At 39.5% G+C, this 21,496-nt stretch overlaps 1 protein-coding gene across 7 annotated transcripts in view; it reads left to right on the top strand.

The window, feature by feature from the left end:
* The window catches only part of VTI1A (vesicle transport through interaction with t-SNAREs 1A), a 344,685-nt gene that overhangs the window by 206,305 nt on the left and 116,884 nt on the right, over positions 1 to 21,496 (top strand). For 5 of the 7 annotated variants that reach the window (XM_054035481.1, XM_054035480.1, XM_054035482.1 and 2 more), the window contains 2 exons: positions 9,098 to 9,168; positions 13,828 to 13,889. In XM_054035481.1, coding sequence (XP_053891456.1) covers positions 9,098 to 9,168; positions 13,828 to 13,889 — 133 coding nt within the window. Of the gene's footprint in view, positions 1 to 9,097; positions 9,169 to 13,827; positions 13,901 to 21,496 lie in introns of all 7 variants that reach the window. The other 2 variants (XM_054035485.1, XM_054035484.1) reach the window with 1 other exon arrangement.

The raw sequence follows: 21,496 nt of genomic DNA, 5'->3' as shown, positions 1-21,496 counted from the left end.
GAACCCGGGTGGTATTTGGGAGGAGGATTGCTGGGAAGGAAAAAGCCACAAAGAAAAGGTTAAAAAAATGACAGCCTTTTGCTTGGGCTGTCTACTGGGGTGGAATGGGAAGGTGTACGGAGCCTCCCCCCCCCGCGTTCTTACACGTCTGGGTGAGGAGGATACGGAACATGGGGAGGGTGGAACAGGGGCTGAAGCGGCAGTCTGTTTTCCAGCAGCCGTTCCTGAAGCTCCACCAGACGCCGGAGCATGTCTGTTTGCTCACGCAGCAGCCCCAGCGTTGCATCCTGCCTCCTCTGGTCTTCCTGCCGCCACCTCTCATCTCTAGCGTCCCTCCTCTCCTCATGTTGGTCCCTCCTCTCCTCACGTTGGTCCCTCCTGTCCTCACGTTCACTGTCTTCTTTCCTATACTTTGAAACTGTTTCCTTCCACTCATTCAGATGAGCTCTGTCACTGCGGCTGGATTCCATAATTTCAGAAAACATCTCGTCTCGCGTTCTCTTCTTACGATGCCTTATCTGTGATAACCTTCGGGATGGAGGAGGGAGGCTTGAGGAATTTGCAGCTGCTGTAGGGAGGGGAAAAAAGAGAGAATTGTTTAAAAAGCTACATTTTGCAGAACAATGCTTATACTCTTTCACGGTGACCAACACTATTCACATTACATAGCACATGTGATTTCTGTGCAAGGTCGCATTTTGCCTCTTAATGCTGAGTGCCTGTGGCTTTGCTGCTAGAGATCACAGGTCTGGGCAACAGAATTCGGCTTGCATGCGGCCATGGTAAGCCATTGTCTTACAGCTTCTGCGCCCTCCTTTCCCACATACCAAGCATAGCCTGTAGAGTGCTGCGGTTTTTCTGTTAACATTCAGCAGCAGCAGCAGAAAACAAACTAACCACCCCCCCTCTCGCCATGAATTCTCTGGGATGATCGCTGTACCCCTCCCCCCCACCGCGTGGCTGGTATCAGGGAAGATCCCTGCAGGCACCAAACTAACCACCCCCCCCCCCCGCCGCCGCCCCCCTCCCGCCATGAATTCTCTGGGATGATCGCTGTACCCCTCCCCCCCCACCGCGTGGCTGGTATCAGGGAAGATCCCTGCAGGCACCAAACTAACCACCACCCCCCCCGCCGCCGCCCCCCTCCCGCCATGAATTCTCTGGGATGATCACGGTACCCCCCCCCCCCCACCGCGTGGCTGGTATCCGGGAAGATCCCTGCAGGCACCAAACTAACCACCCCGCCGCCGCCCCCCTCCCGCCATGAATTCTCTGGGATGATCACGGTACCCCCCCACACACACACCGCGTGGCTGGTAACAGGGAAGATCCCTGCTAGCCAAACGCAAAAAACTCAGGGCCAATTTCCCATCTGCGCTTGGCTAACTGCAGGGAAGGATTTCATTTCAGCCACAGGCAAACAGCCCAGTAGGAACTGCCACCTCTGTCCCCTTAATTAAGTTCCCGTATTTCAACCAGGTTACCAGGAGTGATATCACTCTCCTGAGTATTACACAACAAGATAAAGAACGGATGTTGCTTGAATGCCAGCAAACACCGGGACCATACGCTTCCAGGCTTTGTCAGGCAATGATACCAGATTACTTGCTGCAAGCATGGCATGGTCAAGTGTCCTACCATGGAGGAGGGAATAAGGATGCACTGCCCAGAAACCTTCTGGCAAGGCTTTCGGAGTACCTCCAGGAGAGCTTCATGGAGATGTCCCTGGAGGATTTCCGCTCCATCCCCAGACACGTTAACAGACTTTTCCAGTAGCTGAACTGACCGCGAATGCATCCCAAGTCCTCAGGGCAAAGTAATCATTAAAAACCGTTTGCTTTTACAACAAAGTTTTATATTTTAAAAGGTAAACTCACCTGAGATCCCTTCCATGGGGTCAGAGTCTTGGGTACTGGCTTGGGAGGGTACTTCAGTCAGGGTGAGAAAAAGATCCTGGCTGTTGGGGAGAACGGAGTGCTGTGTGCTCTCTGCAAGCTCATCCTCATCCTCCTCCTCCTCCTCTCCCCCATCGGCAGAATCCTCAGGCGTCACTGATGAGACTATCCCCGACCCAGAATCCACGATCACAGGTTGGGTAGTGGTGGCAGCCCCCCCTAGAATTGCATGCAGCTCGGCGTAGAAGCGGCATGTCCGCGGCTCTGACCCGGAGCGACCGTTTGCCTCCTTTGTTTTTTGATACGCTTGTCTGAGCTCCTTGACTTTCACGCGGCACTGCTCAGAGTCCCTATTGTGGCCTCTCTCCATCATGCCCTTGGAGATTTTTTCAAAAGTTTTTGCATTTCGTCTTTTAGAACGAAGTTCTGCAAGCACTGAATCCTCTCCCCATACAGCAATCAGATCCAGTACCTCCCTCACGGTCCATGCTGGTGCTCTTTTTCGATTATCAGCCTGCATGGTTACCTGTGCTGATGAGCTATCTGTGGTCACCTGTGCTCTCCACACTGGGCAAACAGGAAATGAAATTCAAATGTTCGCGGGGCTTTTCCTGTCTACCTGGCCAGTGCATCCGAGTTTAGATTGCTGTCCAGAGCGGTCACAATGATGCACTGTGGGATAGCTCCCGGAGGCCAATACCATCGAATTGCGGCCACACTATCCCTAATTCGAAATGTTAAAATCGATTTTGGCGCTACTCCGCTCGTCGGGGTGGAGTACAGAAATCGATTTAAAGGGCCCTTTACATCGAAATAAATAGCGTCGTTGTGTGGACGGTTACATGGTAAATTCGAATTAAAGCTGATAAATCCGAATTAAAGTCGTAGTGTAGACCAGGCCCAAGTCTGTAAAATTACTTGCTGTCACCTCTGGAACACTGCTCACATACAATATTTTATAGCATGACTTTTTGCAGAAATTCTTATTGATGTTTTCGCCTCCTGTAATTCCCTCCCTTTGATACTCCCAAAATCCAAACTCCCCAAATTTTAGCCTGACCAGAATCTGACAACCGTACCATAACAGGGCTGCTGCCACTTGAGCAATCCCTCATGGCAAGAATTCCCTTTGCAGCAACCTCCCAGTGTTCTACCTTTCAGGGCCCCTGGCAGATCCCCCACAGCCTTTCTTATTAGTCCGACCACCATCTATTGGGGGCTGTTTTAATGCCCAAAACAGTTCCAAATAGTCCATTACTGCAATCCAAAGGTTCGGTTTATCTCTGGCTTTTCTGGCATCCACATGGAGTTCTTTGCTGCTCTATCCAGGGTCACTTCTCATAGCTCTGTCCCCTAGAATTTAACTCTCTGGCTTCCTTCTCTTATCAGTGTCTCCCCTGCTCTGAGGGAGAACGCATTCTATATACTGCCCTGCTCCAGAGCAAACTTCTCCCGATTGGCTGAAAGAAGAAGGGAGCTCTGATCCCGTGCCCTTAAAGGAACGGTTCATGGGGTTTTGCCTCCATCCAACTCCTAATTCACTGGATTGCTTCCTCTTTTCTCCTACAGAGCCATTTCCTGAGCCTTTGTTGATTGCAACCCCCGGAACAGATTCTTCTGGACTCTCTGCTCTTAAAGGGCCAGTATACCCCTTTATGCCAGTATAGAGACCTTAAAAGAAAATGCCCCCAGACTCAAAGATCTTAACTGGGTTTCTGTCCATTTCAGTACCCGCTACAAATACTTTCCTATTTCAGGATCTTTCATAGATTTGATGCATGCTTCTTTTAAGTCCTGATTCCAGAAATCATCCATATTTAAGAAGGCCACTTAAGCATGTGCTTAGGTGCTTTCCTGAAATGGGGCCTTAGACTTTCCCACCCTACTATCTCTTCCTCTCCACCACAGGTGGCAGCTTTCCCACCTCTCTGCCCTGACCATCTGAACAGCCTTTTTAATTCTTTAACATTATCTTTACTTCACACTCTGTGGTCAGTCAGTCTGTCTCCCTCTCTCACCTCTGTATGTCTAGTAAGTCTATGTATTGTATGTAGAACACAAATGTGAAGTCGTATTGAACAAGCCACCTAACATTCTCCCTATAATTTGTCCTCGCCTATCGTCAACCCTTTCTTACCACATCAAGACCTGTGCTGCGTTTTACTGATAAGTGCAGGAATATACCACACAAAGGGGTGAACTTTTGATATGAAAGATACTGTGTATAACATACATTGTCTTATTATAAATCTCCATTTTAGTAAGGTTGGAAATAGCTGATTTAAGAGGTTATCTGAGCTTTTATTTGTATATAAATTGCAACCTGGGAAAATACGTACAAGTCATATGTATGCACATCTCTCCCTCACACATGCACACATATACACCCACAAAACTGCAATAATTGATGTCCTATCCAGCTTGTTTTATTCTTTTTAATGCTGATGTAACATCAGGCACATCACACAATTTTTGCTTGCTTGTTTTCTTTGGTTTCAAACCACTTAAGCATTTATTTACCTTACAGGCTAGACTGATTTTGAAAGAGCCTCTCTAATCACTCAAGTCAATAATACACATTTTTAAAGAATGACTAATGTATTTACCCAAGAGACCAGTATAGCTGTGAACGAGCCTTTCCAGTCTGTTGGATAGATAAATATGCATTTTATAAATTCCATGGAAGGATTCTTGGTTTTTCTTTATGCATGAAAAAGAAAACGAGAGACTAGCAGAAAAAAAAATATTAAACCTATGACGTAGATTCGCTGTTAAAGAGATGCTTTCAAATAACTGTGTATGTTTTTTCATTTTTATTTTTTTGCTTTCCATTCTCTCAATATCCTGTTAGACTCTTGTAAGTATAAATACTTTTCCTGCAGATTTTTCCTCTCTCTATTTGGTAACTGCTTCCCACCCCTATTTTTGAATGGGGCTGCCATGAACATGACTATTCATTTCACAACTTCAACCATATATCAAAGCATCTTTATTTATGCATCTGATCATGTGCAAAACTCTGGGAAGTGATATTATCATCTTTTTGCTTGCACAACCTGCCCATATAGAACTAAACATCATTTGAGAAGGCCACGCAAAAAATAGTGGTACTGTCAAATTACTCATTGATGAAGTAGTTGATTTCCCCCTCCTGATTTTAACAGCTTCAAGGCAAAATAAATGTGTGGCCTGGGAAGCCTGATACTTGTTGTCCTTTTAAGCCTGATGCTCAATGATGACTTTGTCAGGATTGTATTTTATTATTATTATAGTTTATTATCTCATTCTTAAGCTATGTTGTGATGTGTGTATTGACTGTTCTTGCCTTGTGTCAATTAGTACATAAATTATAGTGGTATAAATGGTTTTTACGCCTTTTGCTTTGGGATATTTTAGCTGTAATTTTTAGAACATAATTTTAGGTCACTTCCAGAATCTCACTTGGCCTCGGTTAATTTTAACATTATTATGATTTATTTGTGTTACAGCAGCATCTACTGATTGTGTCCCGGCACTACCCAGGCACAGGCATGCACACCACTTCCCCAAAAAATAGTTTAAGATCAAAAGCTTACAGTCTTGACACAAGGCTCCATGAATACAGCACATTTACAATATCTGACATCTCTTAGGTTCTAGTCTTGGTCCTAAATGCCTGCATGTGAACAACAACATACTCTATAAAACTGGCCACTGTGTTAATTGTAGTAGCCCAGTAACTGATTCAACAAGATAAGTAGTCTGAAAGAATCTAAGCTGCAATCCTGGATTAGATGCATACATTTACTTCTTAAGATTGGTGAAGGTTTGAACTGGCAGGAAAACATCAGGGACATGAAGACTATAATGTAATCTGATAGCAAACACACAGCAATAACATCAAAGTGGTAAATTGTTCTGTTTAAGAGCTTAACTCTGCTACTCCCCTGCCCATGGAAATCCTGCAGTCTTGGAGAAAAGTGAAGAGGTGCTTTATATCATTTACCTGTGTGCATTTCTCTACATTTATTTATTTTTTAAACATTATTGATTTGACTCGGCTGACCTTGCATCTGCAAAAGTCTCACTGATTTTAGTTAAAAGTTCTGAGAGTGGAAGAGCTGTACTATAGGATGCTTAGATCAAGGGTGCAATTTATGATGCTCAAACTGGTAGCCAGAATTCTAGTGTCACCTCCGTTAGGTCTCGTCTTTCAATTTGTGCTGTTATTTTTGCCCCAAAAGGGCCAAAGATCATCAAATGCAGTGCATATAGAGTAAAACAACTCCTGTAAAATTGATGATCCATCCAGTTATGTATCTGTAGAGATTGTTGGAAAGGAAATGCAGCTTTCTCAGTTCTCGGACCCTTGTGCCAGTTTGAACTTCATGGCTGAAGGTTTAATCCCTAAGTATCATATCAACAATTCATTTTGTGATAGTCTGGCTGACATGCTCTCCTTCCTTATTTATTGATGTCTTCAGTCATCAGCAATGAGAGGAAAATACACTATTTGTCAAAGTGATGGTGGATTACTCTCAGTTACAGTTGATGCTGTTGTCACGTTGATGGTTAGAAAATTAAACTAAATCCTTATAAAAAGCCAAGAATGTGAACATACCGTGAATAGGAAAAAAAGATTTGAAAAAATACAGTAACTTTCTTAAAGTTGGCATATAAAAATATATAGCTGCATCTTACAAAGATATTTTTGAGTCTTGTTTGTGAAATACCAGACCATTTTAGCAAATGTGTTTTTTATTTCTTCCTTTGAAAGAAAATCTACTCCTGACTCTTCTTTTTATACACACACACACACACACACACACACCAAATTTTGAATAATAAATATTTCCAGCTGACACTAGTTTGCTAGAATTTGTCTGATTGTTTTACTCTACTTTTTAAATAAGATATTTTTCTTAAAAAATACAGTAATATATGTATCCTTTCATGTATTCCAATACTTTAAATGCTTTAATAGTGATTGATGATAAGCACATTATAGTTTCATCCAGTGGGTTATGGGACATACATGCAGATGAGTCTTGAGTCACTTTTCCTACTCTATCATCTGTATAGCTGTACTCCACCTTACAGCTTTTTAACTCAGTAACCACATATCTTACCACGTTTCACCTTTGGGAGGCATTGTATATACAGCTAAAAGTAAAGAGCTGCAACCCAGCAGGGACAAGATAGCATAATGGGGATGCCAATTTGTGGTCAGATATCTGAGGAAATATTTATCTTACTTGTACTGTATTTGGCAACGGGTCCAGCAATATAAACTGCAATGAATATTTTTGGTCTTTAGCTGACAGAATATATATCACTGTGCACTGAGATTATTATTAAGGGAGAAAAAAAGATGTCCAGGGTTTCTTTGCCTCATATTTAAAAAAAAGTTTAAGGCAGCTTAAAGTTGGATCATGTCCTGAAAATGTCCCCATTTAAAATTGTAAGTATTGCTATGTTGATATATTACTGATTTTTTTTTGACTCTGTCTTTTTCTACAATTATAAGAATCAAATGTCAAGATCTTGCTTATTCACAATTCAGTAACACAGCAATAGCAATGTGTGTTGTTGATATTTAGAGAAATATACAATATACTTGATTTGGGTACTCTATTTTTGGCACAGCTAGGCTGAGCAGCCTAAAGGAATGTGCATAGAACTGGAAGTCAGAAACTTCTGTTTGTGTCAGACTTGCTATGTGGCCTGAGGCAAATTGTATCCATTTCCCCTTCTGTAAAATGGGGATCATATAACTTACTTTCTTCCCTCAGAGGGATGTAGTGAGGATTAATTAATGTTTGTATAGCGCTCTGAAGATGGAAATCTCTTCTATATACTAGGTGGTATTATTTTCTTAAAAAGAAGAACAGGAGTACTTGTGGCACCTTAGAGACTAACAAATTTATTAGAGCATAAGCTTTCGTGGACTACAGCCCACTTCTTCGGATGCATATAGAATGGAACATATAATGAGGAGATATATATACACACATACAGAGAGCATAAACAGGTGGGAGTTGTCTTACTAACTCTGAGAGGCCAATTAATTAAGAGAAAAAAAACTTTTGAAGTGATAATCACTTCAAAAGTTTTTTTTTTTTTCTCTTAATTAATTGGCCTCTCAGAGTTGGTAAGACAACTCCCACCTGTTTATGCTCTCTGTATGTGTGTATATATATCTCCTCATTATATGTTCCATTCTATATGCATCCGAAGAAGTGGGCTGTAGTCCACGAAAGCTTATGCTCTAATAAATTTGTTAGTCTCTAAGGTGCCACAAGTACTCCTGTTCTTCTTTTTGCGGATACAGACTAACACGGCTGTTACTCTGAAACTTGTCATTATTTTCTTATACGTGCATATCTGTAATAGCTATTTCAGGTTAACATGAGATGAAAGTTATTTCAAAAGGAAAGTCCTGCCCTTGTTCACAGCCTTTGTGTTATGTCTTGAAGCCTGAATTTTCCCTATAATTTTGCAATTATTTAGTCCAGCATGGGCTATGGAAGCAACCAGCCAAAGTATAAACAAGAGATGATGCCAACCGATTGATTAATGTGACTGTTATCAGAAATACTAAGAGGCCCAACAGAACACATCTCCAGGCCTGCCAGAAATGCTAGACACATCCTGATGTGCCATCAGTGGAGCAAAGCAGAACACCCATTGTGTTGGGGAGGGTGGGCGGGGTTACCACTAAAATAACAGAATTTCATTTTAGTAGCAGGTGGAGTTAGGGGAGAAAGGCCTTCCACTAAAGTCTGTTATTTCAGTAGCTCCATAACTGTGCTGGTATCTCTTAGTAAAAACTTCCTGATATTTCCCAGCAAGGGAAAAGAAGGGGAGAGACAAAGGTTAAGAACATGTGAGAAGTATGAACTCCCACCCTTCAGAACAAGTATGAAATTCTTCTTGCCATTGTTGTGTAGACCAAAGGTGAACGTGAATCCCTGTAGCCTAACCGATCTCATTAGACTGTCAAGGTGACAGCTTCTGGTTTGATGGTTACTTCTTCATGTGTATGCTATTTAAGACATTTAAAGCTTGTTAATTATTTCTTCTTTCCATTTAGGGAGGCTCTCTCATACATTACAGTGCTGTTTTTCTTTAAATATATTTATTAGAATTTAACCTGTCATGTTGGGGGCTTACAGAGAAAAGCTGTATTTTTCATGGTTTACATTTTGATTTTTTTAATGCAGAGCAGATTGGACAGGAAATGTTGGAAAACCTGAGCCAAGACAGAGAGAAGATCCAGGGTTCTCGGGAAAGGGTAAGTTTGATGATAAAGAATTGTTGGTGTAGGGTTTTGTGTGCTTTGGGCAAGTTCACTGTGCAAGCAGAAATAATCCAGTACATTGATTAAAACCTTAAATAAGTCAACTATTATATCACAATATGTAATCACCACCCATCACTACTTATTAAAAAGTAAAAGTCCAATATGGGCCTGATCCTGCAAACTCTGACTAGTACAAGTAGTCCCATTGAAGTCAATGGGTTTGCATTTGCAAGGAAGAAATTGGCCCCAATCCTGCAATCAGACCTGATAAATGTGTGTCTTGGAATTTTTTCAAGCCCAATTTGTTTTTCAGTTTCTTCCTGTTCCCGCCTGTAGCAAGGTCAAGAAGGAATGACATTTTCCTAGGAAGCTGACTGGTGAGCCTCCAGTCATAAGCCATCCAAAGACCTGTTGTCAGAAATGCAAGACCTCAAATTCCTAGTACTCAGTCCCATTATATGCCTCTTAGTTACTGTTTTCAGGTCTCCATTAGATCCAAATGACAGCATATGTCTGTGGCATGAGGTCCACTTGAAGGTTGTGATCTTAGCTCACATCTCTATGTATCCCATTTTCTAAATTGTTGTTAAAAGACCAAAGATGGAGGCCATTGTCCCTCAGTGGCCAATACCTTTGCACTACACATGCAGAGGCATCATGTTACAGAGCAAGGAGATAAGACTTTTTCTATAGGACTCAGATATGACTGCGCTGGACTGGAATATTGCATTCAGTTCTTAGCCCCTCATTACTGAGAAAATATTGACTAATTGGTTGAATTTACTTATAGTAAAGTTTAAATGAGTTAGATGTATAGATAGAGGTATATAGCTTGGCTAAACATTAAAGATATTATAATAGTTTCCCTCTGTTTGAAAAATGTAAACTCCATAGATGGGAAGGAGTGCATTAATTTAAGATTGATATGGAGCATAACTAAAAATATTTGGAATGATCTAAGAAATTAAAGATGTAGGTTGCATATCAGGAAGAATATCCCACAAAGAGATTTACTAGACTCCCAAGGAAATGGCGGGAACCACATTGCGAGAGTCATTTAATTTACCAGGAGTGGGCAGGGTTCAGAAGAATAATGGGTTTTAGAGATTAATACAAAATTATCAGTAAAATAGACAAGATTTTCTAATTCCCACCATACCACTCAACTCCTTCAGTCCCAACACCGCATTTATTTCCTTCTCCCTTCTTTCTCCTATTATTTAAAATAAACAATTTTTAAAAACTTGTGCACTTGTATAGAATTTCATTTTCTGATCTCAAAGCACCTTCCAAAAGGAAGTACTGTTATACCCATTTTGCCAAAGGTCACACAGGAAGTCTGTCAAACCTTAACCACAAGATTATCCTTCCCAATTTCACAGAAAAAGTTAACGAAGTTTTTTTCCCCAATGTATCCCAATGTATCTGTATGAATAACAGATTATTCAATGTATGACCAAGACATATTATTTGAATGTCCATTTTTATCTTCACTTGCCAGCCATGCTTGAGGTTTTAGGTTTGTACATCAACAGCTAATGACATTGCAACCAGCTAAAACAGAATTCTCTGGCTTGACGTAGCTGGGTTTTTTGTCATCAGTTGTTGCACTCATTGGCGAGCTCATGTATTAGGAGGGAAATGGAGGAAGAGCTATCTTGGAAATATTTTGTTTTAGAATAAGTGCATTTATCATTTGAAAATCTGTATGTTGGGTTTTCTGCCAATGCAGAAGAGAAGAGGTTGTGCTTTTACTGTTCCTTTAGGCTGTTTGCCTATTTGGTCTAACTTTTCTTCTGCTTGTTTTTACCTTAGGAATATCAGGTCCTGACTGCCCGCATTTTGCTAGTGAACTTTGTCAGACCTGGATAATGGCAATCTAAGAATCACTACCTTGAGCAGTGATTTTACCTTTTAGGTTTGCCAAACTTCTCCAGCAAAAAGAGGGAAGTTAGGACCTGATATTTAAAGGTAAAAAGCAGAAAACTTATTTTTATAACAAAAGGAAGGAGGGAAAACACCATATTACCCTCTCCCTCTGACCTGCTATGTTTGAGCCTATCATTACACGTAATAAAAGAGCAACTGGAAAGCACACACATTTGCTTACATTGCCTTTTCATTCAAAGTGGGGGTGTGGGAGTGTCAATTATTCCTATCCTTCTACTTTGTTCTTCTTTAGTAGCATTTAATTAAATAATATAACCACAAAATAATTCTGTAAAATATTATATAAGACATTCATAACTAAAGGTCCTATCTGACAGTCATTTACTACTAAATGTGGTGAATGCAACTACTCTCAGTGGTGAGCATTAAACATGATAGTAAATATTTGCAAGATCAGAAAATGAAAGCTGTTCTTAATGCACCTTGTGTACTAGGTATTCAATAGGTACTGTTGGGTGTAACTTATGATAGCGAAAATTCTTCATTATCTGGAGATTTCCGCTTAGTTGCCCTTTTACTTTTTATGGATTTATAACGCAGAATATGTTTTGTCTCCAAAACTGAAGTCTCTGATAGCAGTAAGGCATTGATTGTCCTACCTGCTGAATCATCAGGCAACCCATTAAATCTGAATTTATAATGAAGAAGTAAATGTTGGATGAAGTGTGGTAAAATTTAGAAAATAAATATATATACCTGTCTCCTTCATGAACTCTCCAGACAAATCCCCTCTCTTGTGGTTAACTGTCACTCTGCCACATGAGACATGGAGGCATTCCAAGCAGCCTTTGGGAGGTGCAAGCTTCTGATATAAAGATCTAAGTAACTGAGGGTATAAAGGTTCCCCACCAACACAGTCCCTCAGTTCCTATTTTTGCACCTGCTTAAGCAGGTTGTAGAACAGTCTTCTCTCATCAAGTGTGGGGGGAGGAACTAACACATTTTATAGTTTCCCTTTCACCTTCCCCTTTAGATTTCAACTGCACTGTGTCTCCGTACACGTGTGTCTCTATAGTGTTTTTATTCTTGTTCCCCTTCAGAGAAAATTGTTGTAGTTTACAATGCATTTCAAAGAAGGGCTTCCTAGAGTTGTTAGATTTTGCTGAGCTTTATTCCTGATTTTGCTATCAGTGCAGAAAAGATAGATTAGGAAACAAGACTCGATGACTGAGGAGGTTCCTTCCCATCTGATGTCTGATACTGAAATTTAAGATTGGTGCTTTTTACAATGGTAAAATAACCAGGATTAACCAGCAAATTTGTTGTCTTGTCTGTCTGTGAAGAAGACAGTAGAGGTGTGCAAATAGCTGAGTTTTTGATTCACTGGCAGTTCCAAAAATTGAAGGAAAAAAATACTCATTTCGGGTCACCCTGAAACCTACATTTTGGGCATTTTCAGTGAATAGAAACTTCCAAAAAACAGTTTTAGGTCGTATTTAATGTTTTGTTCAACCCAAAATGAAAGGTTTGTTTTGATTTTAGGCATTTTTAAACATTTTCTTAAAAAAACAAAGGAAACCTGGTGATAGATTCCCAAGGGGACCTAGGCACTTCACAAAACGAAGGAGGAGAGGCCTCCGTGGTAGTGCCCCACTTCTTATATCCAGTAGACCAGTGGTTGGATCACTTAGCTGCAATGTAGAAGAACTAGGTTTGAATCCCCTCTCTGGAGCACAGACTGCAACCCAAGTGCCTTAAGCACCAGGCTATTGGCTATTCTGGGGTAGCTATTCTCCAGCTATTCTCTGGGCTATTCTCTCTTAGTCTCTCCTGTTTGAGTTGTTTCACTTGGTATAAATACTTAAATATTTATTAGGCCAGAGAGATAGTGAGACTGAATCTATAGCCTCCCTTTTCTTGTACTGAAAATTGCTCTTAAATCTGACATTTGCCTAAAATGCAGTATTTACTATAGAGCTCTATAACAAGCAAGGTAATTATGTTCAGTTGGATCTGTAGTGTTGCTGAGCACTGTTAAACCTCTACCTTTTGTCCACCAAAGGGGTGGGAAAAGCTATTATAATATAATTATAATATGATGTATAATCTCATATACACCCATCTATTAGTAGTTTGCACAATCTGTAAAGTGTTTTGAGATCCGTTTCAATTAAAGTTGCTATAAACTGTAAGACTAGTCCCTACTTTCATATTTCAAATATGTAAAACTTTGCTGTAGAAGCACTATGGAAATATTTTAAAGATGTATTTTCCACTGTAGCAATAATATGACATTGTTCTGTGATATTGTTTTTCCTTCAGATTGCTTTGTCTGGAGCATCTATGAAAACAACTGAAAGAATAGTATGTGAAAAAACAAGACTAGCTAACCCTTTGGGTATCTCCTCATCCCTTGGTACCCTCATTTAACTCCCAGTAACATTCATAGGACAGATACACACAGACGACACGCGCGCACACACCCAGAAAATATAGATACCAATCTGCAATGCATTTTATTCCTCAGATCTTTATTTGTAGAGCCTTTGCTTTTTGTTACATCCACTGTTGAATCTTTCACAGATTTCATCTTTATGTAAGGAAAAAAAATCTACACTTAAATTTCAGAGCTTTACTAGAATTGAATGCGAGCTAAAACTGAGGAAGATTAAACCAATATACAATAGAACTCTCTGCTTTTGTACTTAATGGAGTGCATGTGTTTTGTTTTGTTTTTTAATATAACCCTCTTCTCCTCAGCTTAGAGAAACAGATGCAAACTTGGGGAAGAGCTCCAGGATCCTAACCGGAATGTTGCGAAGGTAAGGACAAGGTAGGGATGCCTCTGTCTCTATCTGCTTTATTATTTTTAATTATATCTCAGCATTTGGCTAACTTGCATGTTTTTTTCCCTCACAATCCAGTACGCAGAATCTCTTGAAACTAAATATTGATGTTGGCAGAAGCATTCACTGAGGAAAAATCAGATGAGAGGGAGTTTTACCATAGGAGTTTTGAACAAACTAGGAAAAGAATTTAGGTTGGCTATAAAATAGTTTTCCATTGTGTAACGCCGACAGACCCTGGTTGTCGGCAGGCGGGATTGAACCTGGGACCTCTGAAGCTTAGTGTTTGAGCCTCTACTGCATGAGCTAAAAGCTAGAGGGCCATTAGCCAAAGCTGTAGCAGACTCGTCAGTCTGTAGCTGGGCTAGGTGTCACTAGAGGGGAACAGAGCACCACGCCAAACAGGATAAGTACAACTGCATCGGAGGTGTGGCTCCTTTGTTGAACTATTTGTCATTTTTTATCCTATTCTAAAAATAGTCTGTTTAATGGAGATCCAGCACCCATTATTCCTGGGTATACAGTTGGGTGTTTTAACCTATTCGTTTAAATTTGATTGTTTTATATTTATAACACAATTTATCTTCAGAGCATAATTTAAAATAATTCATTCTAGTTTGAACATACTAGGGAGACATCCTTTTTAAAACATTGTGTTTTGAGCATGCTTCTCCTGTGTGGTGTAATATTATGGAAATGTATCCTTGGGATTTAAAGTGAAGTGTGAAGAAAAAAATTGCAACATCCTAAAAATCTACTTGGGATTTTAGGGAGGATGAGAAAGATATTCAGTGATTTCCAGCCACCTTGAATTTAAATCAATACCTTTACCAGAAAGCTTGTTTTAGCCAATGGAATCCTTGGACATAGAGTTATCTATTCAGCAAAGCAGTACACTTGTAGCACTATGATGTCTGTATTTCTAGACTTATAGTTGGCTCCATAAAGAATAGTCACCCTAATTATAGGTGGCATTGGACATGCTAGGAATGATACTTTTAAGGAATAGATTATTCATAGAATATTCCGCAAGAAGTTGATATGAGCTGACCCTTCCTAAGTTGCTCTTCACAACATGCAAGCCTTCTTGTAGTGTGTATTTGTTCAAGCCAATTTGCTTTTAAAAAAAATCCAAAGTTTTAGCTAAGTTAGCGATTAATTGCTAGCCTTGGAAAATATTGGCAAACGGAATATTATAAGTTATTCTTCAGTGCAAGCTTTATCTCTCCATAAGTCTCCTTCAGAAAATAGCTTTCTTAGTTCCTTGTATACCCAGCTGACAAAGGTTAAGATAACTGCTCTTCGTGCCTCCATTTCACAGACTTCTCACATTTCCAACTCTGAACCATAACATCCAAAACTCTGTGATTAAGAGTAATATGTAAATGACACAAGCTAAATTCAAAATCCATGGAGAAAGGAAGTGGCAATTGAAAGAGATGCTTCAGTGCTTGTAGACAATATAAAAAAAAAAACCCATAGCCTCCCCAGGAAGGGCCCTGCGACATGAGCTGTAACGAATATTCTGCATATGTCTCCATTTTGTCAACTCTCATTAAAGGGGCTTCTTGCTTTATGTCAATTGAGCTGTCCAAAAATCATTCATCATTTTTAGTGTAAAAAAAAATCATGCAGTTATTTAAATAATATCATATTAATGTTAAAGTTCAGCTGTCATTTAATAGTATGGCTTAATCAGACATAGCATTTAGGAAAAATAGTTTTTTCGGGCTATACTTGGCTTTCAGGTTGGCAGATTCAAATAAGGATTTATGGGTTTCTAAACCAATGTATTTTTTCCATGTTTATGCTTGATGTAGCTCAGCCTTGTTTTTTACAGGACTCTGTAGTCTGTTATTTTCAATAAAATAAAGTATCTGCTCACATTGTGTTTGAATACATTTGCAAGTAATTTGAAGAGGCTGGAACAAAAACATATGCTGTAACCTTTGACTTTGTTTTGTGTTTGGGAATCACAGTTTGGAGTCCTAGTTTATAAGTGTTCCATAAACCAAATGAAAAATATGACCTTTGTGAAATATACCCGAGGCTCTGTTTTCCGACAAATGGATTATGTAGTCAAACACTAAAAAGACGTGGTTTTTGTATGGCAGAAGGGCAGTGGATTTTCTCTTTCTTTGTTTTTTAAAAAAAAAAGCCTAACTGAATCACCCATCTGGTTAAAAGGTTAAGATTTAGGCCAAGCAAATAGGGTATATCTGTGCAATTCATACAGATGAGCATAAGGAGTTGCCCATGTGGAGGTAATTGATATAGTAGGAGACGCTCTGAAAATTTTCTCAGGACATTATTAGCAAACAGGTAGTATCCAGGAGTGATATAATATTTCATGACTATAATGAAAAAACTGTCTAGCGGTATCCCAGTCTCAGCAACTTCTAAATGTTGTTTAGCCATTGAGGAGCAATCATAAGAGTTAAAAACAGGAAGTCATCAAAGAACTACATCAGGTGCAGGTGTCGGAAAATAATTACCATAGATTGGCTGTTGGAGCCTAATACTGCTTACCCCACTAAGTACCATACAGACATACACTGAATTGCTGGAACCAATAAAGAACAATGATGTAGGGCCATATTTCACAGTTATCAGATAGAAAAAATATTGTTCAATTGAACACTGTAGTTGCTGCTATCGTGTATGAATCTACTGTTACTCTTTGAAGTTGTACGCCTACCTTAGTGGTTACAAATGTGATGTATTGAGTATAATTGTTCAGATTTCTATAACTGGGAAAGGCCAACCATCTTCTTTTGTGAGCATGGTCAAATGTAGTAAGGGATTACATATTTAGAGAGGCTTATCAACCTCAATGCAGATTTATGCTCCAAACTGATGGTAAATACTTTTTCAGCTGTATAGAACTTTTCATTAAAGGCGAGTAAACGTTATCCCTATTTTACAGCTGGAGGACTGAAATAGACACAGGTTAAGTGACTTTTCATAGCTCACACAATGAATCAAGTGGCAGAATAGGAATAGAATTCCTTATCTCAGTTTGCTGCTCTAACCACTACAGGAAATGGCTGACTCATATGAATCAGAATTCATTACCTACTGCTAATTTGGCACAAATAGCTGCAGATGAAGAGAGATCTAGGATGAATGTTTAAAAACTGTCTCCTCACTTAAACTAGAATGTAATCCATCTTCATTTCCAAATATGCAGGTATTTTCAGTATCCTGAAAAGAACATAGACTGAGACTGCATCTAAAATGGCATATTGTATTTAGACAGTTCACTATTCAGAAGATCAGCGAACTGATAAGAATTTGCGAAGATCAATCAAAATGACTAAGGGACTATTTAATTATTCATTTTGGTTGTCACTTATCCATAGCTCTTGGCACCACCCAAAATTTAATACAATGATAAATCTAAAATGTTCAATACACAACATTAGGCCAGCAAAATTCCAATTATAGTTTCCAGCTAACAGATTCACACATAAGATCATGCAACTTTTCCAAATCTCATAATGAGGCCCCATCTGAATCCTCCATCCTTCCGCCTCCAACCTTCCATGATCTTAGCAGGTCACAGTTTGTTGGACAGATTGAGGGAAAGGTATAAATCCCACCACACGTTATGAGAGCCCTTCATTTTGATAAACACAATTTCCCTGCCTTTCTTTTGTCCATGATCAAGGTCAATAGCCATGAAAAGCTTTAACAAAGATGTGGGATAACCTCTTTGGAGAGTCTCCGAGCCACACACAGCCTAATGGAAAACAAACAAAATCAAACAGTAGCCAAATAAATATTCCAGGTGTGAATGTCTCAATAACAGATACATTCGGCACCAACTCTTCCTCTAAATTCATTTATTTCAGGAGATGTAGAATCCAAGAACTTTTTTGACATCATCATTATTAAGAAAAGTATCTAGTACCCTCCAAAATTACACATTGTTTTCCCTTGTAGAACATCATGGTTTCTGACCTTATGACTCTACCTTCTAATAATTCAGATTTTCATCTTCGGAGTCGTTATATGAGATATATTGGAAAACTCATGAACACATCTGCCCATCTAAAAGGACCTTTTTTTAAAATTTAATTTTAAACAGGACACAGTCATTAGCTCCAGCTGATGGAAATGAGGCAAAAAGTATACAAGTCTCAGGTGATAAATTATCTGAATTTCCAACACCTGTATGAATTGCCACCACTAGTAAAACCAGGAATAAGAAGTATTCTATCCCAGTGGTAATCTTTAAGATTGTTCCCAGCAATATTTGGCTATAACTGCCCAGATTTCCAATAGCCAAACTTTCATCAACCTTTGGAACTCCAAAGGTTTTTAGTCCTACACTTATTTTTCAACATTCCAAAGTTTCATTATATTTAATAAGTGCCCTGGAAACCCCCTTGAGAGTCTGCACCTCAGTTTGTGAATAAAATGTGCCGTTTATACAAATTGCTCTTGTTCCTGGCAGTTTTCAAATATTTCAATTGTTGCAAAGAGGACTAGTCTTTATTTATGAGATGAATCCAGCTTTAAGGAAATTGCCTCCCAGGTCTGACATGTGCGCCACCTCTACAGAATGATTTGGCCGAATGACTAGGGAGCAATGGATCCACCAGGCTCTTTTGCTTATCCCTTTGCTCTTTGAGACTCAAAAAAATTAATTATGGTCTGCTCCACTTTCTCAGAAGTTCTTCCTTGGCTGCCTAGCCCACATCACCACTCTCACAAATAGCAAGAGAGACCATTCAAATACAAACAGCTGGGCAAAGGAGTTCCTCATTTACCCACCTTTGCTTGTTTCCATCCCAAAAGTCTTTCACAATCAAACTTTCTTTAGAGCAAAAGCCTTTCTCACTGTCAATGCAAAGCCTGTGTGATTTGATTCTCCAGTAATTCTGATGGAAGCTTTTATGATCTCAAATGCACTGCGATAGTTCAATGTAAGATTAGGTCTGTCTTTATAACCCTCATTTTCATGCGTTTGGATAAGTTTTCCTTTCCAGCAGAAATTTTGCATGCTTTGCAGTGGCAATTTTGTTTTTGAAGTTTGAGTAGAATCTGTTTCATCAGTTTTCTAGTGCAGAAAGAAAAAAACACTTCAAGGTGCTGTTCTACTCTGAAAAGTGATTTGAAATGGTACATTCTTGTGCAAATGCCTGCTTCCAGTCATGTATCTAGAGTCACGTCTGTTTAATCCAGTGACTTGTGCTTTGATTCAGCAAAGCACTTAAGCCCATGCTTAACTTTACGCATGTGAGCAGTCCCCTTAACTTGAAGTAAAAGTGGGAGCTAGGGAAAGAGTTTTAACCCTTGGTCCTTTCCTTGGGCAACACAGCTATGCACTGCCCCATACTCAGGGCTTGCTGCAAAGTGACAAACTAGCCTATAGTGTTTATATTAAATGTATGTCATAAAATACACAGGATGCATAACGTGGGCTTTTAATGTTACTGTGAGAACATTACTTTTTGTTTTCATTTCCTAAATTTCAACATTTGTAATTTAAATGTTACACTAATGTAAATGTTTGTATTTTAATATTAAATTACTCCTTTGTGATTATGAAATATGCCGTCTTATCCAAATGAAACTGAAAAACTATGTGGCACAACTAATCACAAGGTACTCCTTGAATAATGAACATATTATTGCCCTATGTTATGCCAGAACAAATCTGAGAACTAATTACTACTGGTCATTCTAGTCATTTTTCCCTATTTTAACAGGCAGTCTTATTTTTTTGTTGAAGTGATAGGGAAAACATCTGGAAATCTTAACTGTAATGTCAGCATAATTCCTAAGGGTAAACATACTTCATTATTAGGAATTCCAACCAGAAAACATGTAAACCTTTGAGACTTGTCAAATAAAGGGGTAAAGTTATATAATATAATTAATGGAGATATCCTATCTCCTAGAACTGGAAGGGACCTTGAAAGGTCATTGAGTCCAGCCCCCTGCCTTCACTAGCAGGACCAAGTACTGATTTTGCCCCAGATCCACAAGTGGCCCCCTCAAGGATTGAACTCACAACCCTGGGTTTAGTAGGCCAATGTTCAAACCACTGAGCTAGCCCTCCTGCCCAGTTATGCTAAGGATAGAGACATGTATCAGTAGTACTAAAAAGAAGAATTTTAAAAAATCAGTGTACTTTTCACTGCGTTTCGTGTTCTTATTTCAGATATGAAATGTTCTCTTATATATTTTTCAAGATGCATTTCTTGTAATTCATGAGCAGTTAACAGCCAGTTTTCAGGTCTTGCCATGCTTTCTGCAGACTGTATTCTGCATGTGTGGAAATGATAAAAAGCTCTTCGAAAATCATATTCTGCTTTTACTTTTAGCACAAGAAAAGCTTCCTGCGAGCCCCTTGTGGAAGTCAGGGTGCTTTTCTTGCACAGTGCTGTGCAAATGTCATGCCCTTTGATAGCAGTGGCCACTGAAGATTCTCCGCAGGAAATGCTCAGCACCACTCAGAATCAGGCCATATATGATCATTTCAGCAGTGCAAGCCATGCCCCTGAGGGTCAGTGTGTGCCAGAGTGTCCTTTGCAAAACCCCAATTTTTTAGAGGTTAGTAATGCAGGGATAAAAATTTAATCGGAGGTTGAAATGAGGCAAACAAGATCTTAAAGAGAAAGGGAATTGATCTTTTCATTTTAATATTTTCAATACACAGGATAAAAAAGACTATGCATTTCCACTGCTGAAATCTTGTTATTTTTGTGTCACGTCTTAGGCCTGTCACTCGCTTATTCAGGCAGAAGTGTGCAGATCACATGCTGGACATCAGTTTTATTTTTCAGTTTATTTTGGAAGACTTTTCCCTGGGTCCAGTTGACCTTCTGAGCCCATTATGGACATTACTCTCAACAACCTTCCTAGGATGTTCCCCCTTTTCTATTTTATGGGCAATGGCCTTTGTTCCCTCTTTTCCATTCCCCTTTTTAAACCCACTGGAATTACTGTCTCACTTGTTCCATTCCTGATCTCCCACGGCGCTCCCGCACAGCCCCATCAACTTTGTTCATCTGAACAGCTGGAAATGGCATTATCAAAAGCACAGTTATGTTTTTTGAGAAGGAGCAGGGTCTTAATGGATACTACTCCACACTAGATCATTCTAGACTACATATACCAAGAATAGTTAAATAGGTTAAATAGCATACGACCCCTCTAGTTGCACTGTGTTTGAGATATGCTAACTGTCACTAAGAGATTAGAGTTTAAAAGAAGACAGTAAAGTTTATAATATTTTGTTATGGGAGTGAAGCAAAAGGCATTTCATAGTCAGCAGTGACATCCCGTAGCCAAAATAAGTGGCATGTGCCATAACTGTAACATCATGGAAAGTCATAGCTCATGGCAGCAAATTGGTGCAGTGCTTTCTTGCGGTGGGCATGATTAGTTTCTGTTCGGCTGAGTTCTCTCAGAAGTGGTATTGTGAAGCAGTAAATGAAAATATTTTAAATGTTCATCAGATTATTTATGCTATGAGGGCGAAGTAGGGAAACCACAGCATAAGCTGGAAGTGTAAATTGTTCTCATAATTGGACATAACTCTTCTGAAGTCAGCAGTGTTGTACCGATTA

The sequence above is a fragment of the Malaclemys terrapin genome, chromosome 7, assembly GCF_027887155.1.
Source record: "Malaclemys terrapin pileata isolate rMalTer1 chromosome 7, rMalTer1.hap1, whole genome shotgun sequence".
Classification (NCBI taxonomy): Eukaryota; Metazoa; Chordata; order Testudines; family Emydidae; genus Malaclemys; species Malaclemys terrapin.
This window is presented reverse-complemented; position numbering and strand designations above follow the sequence as displayed.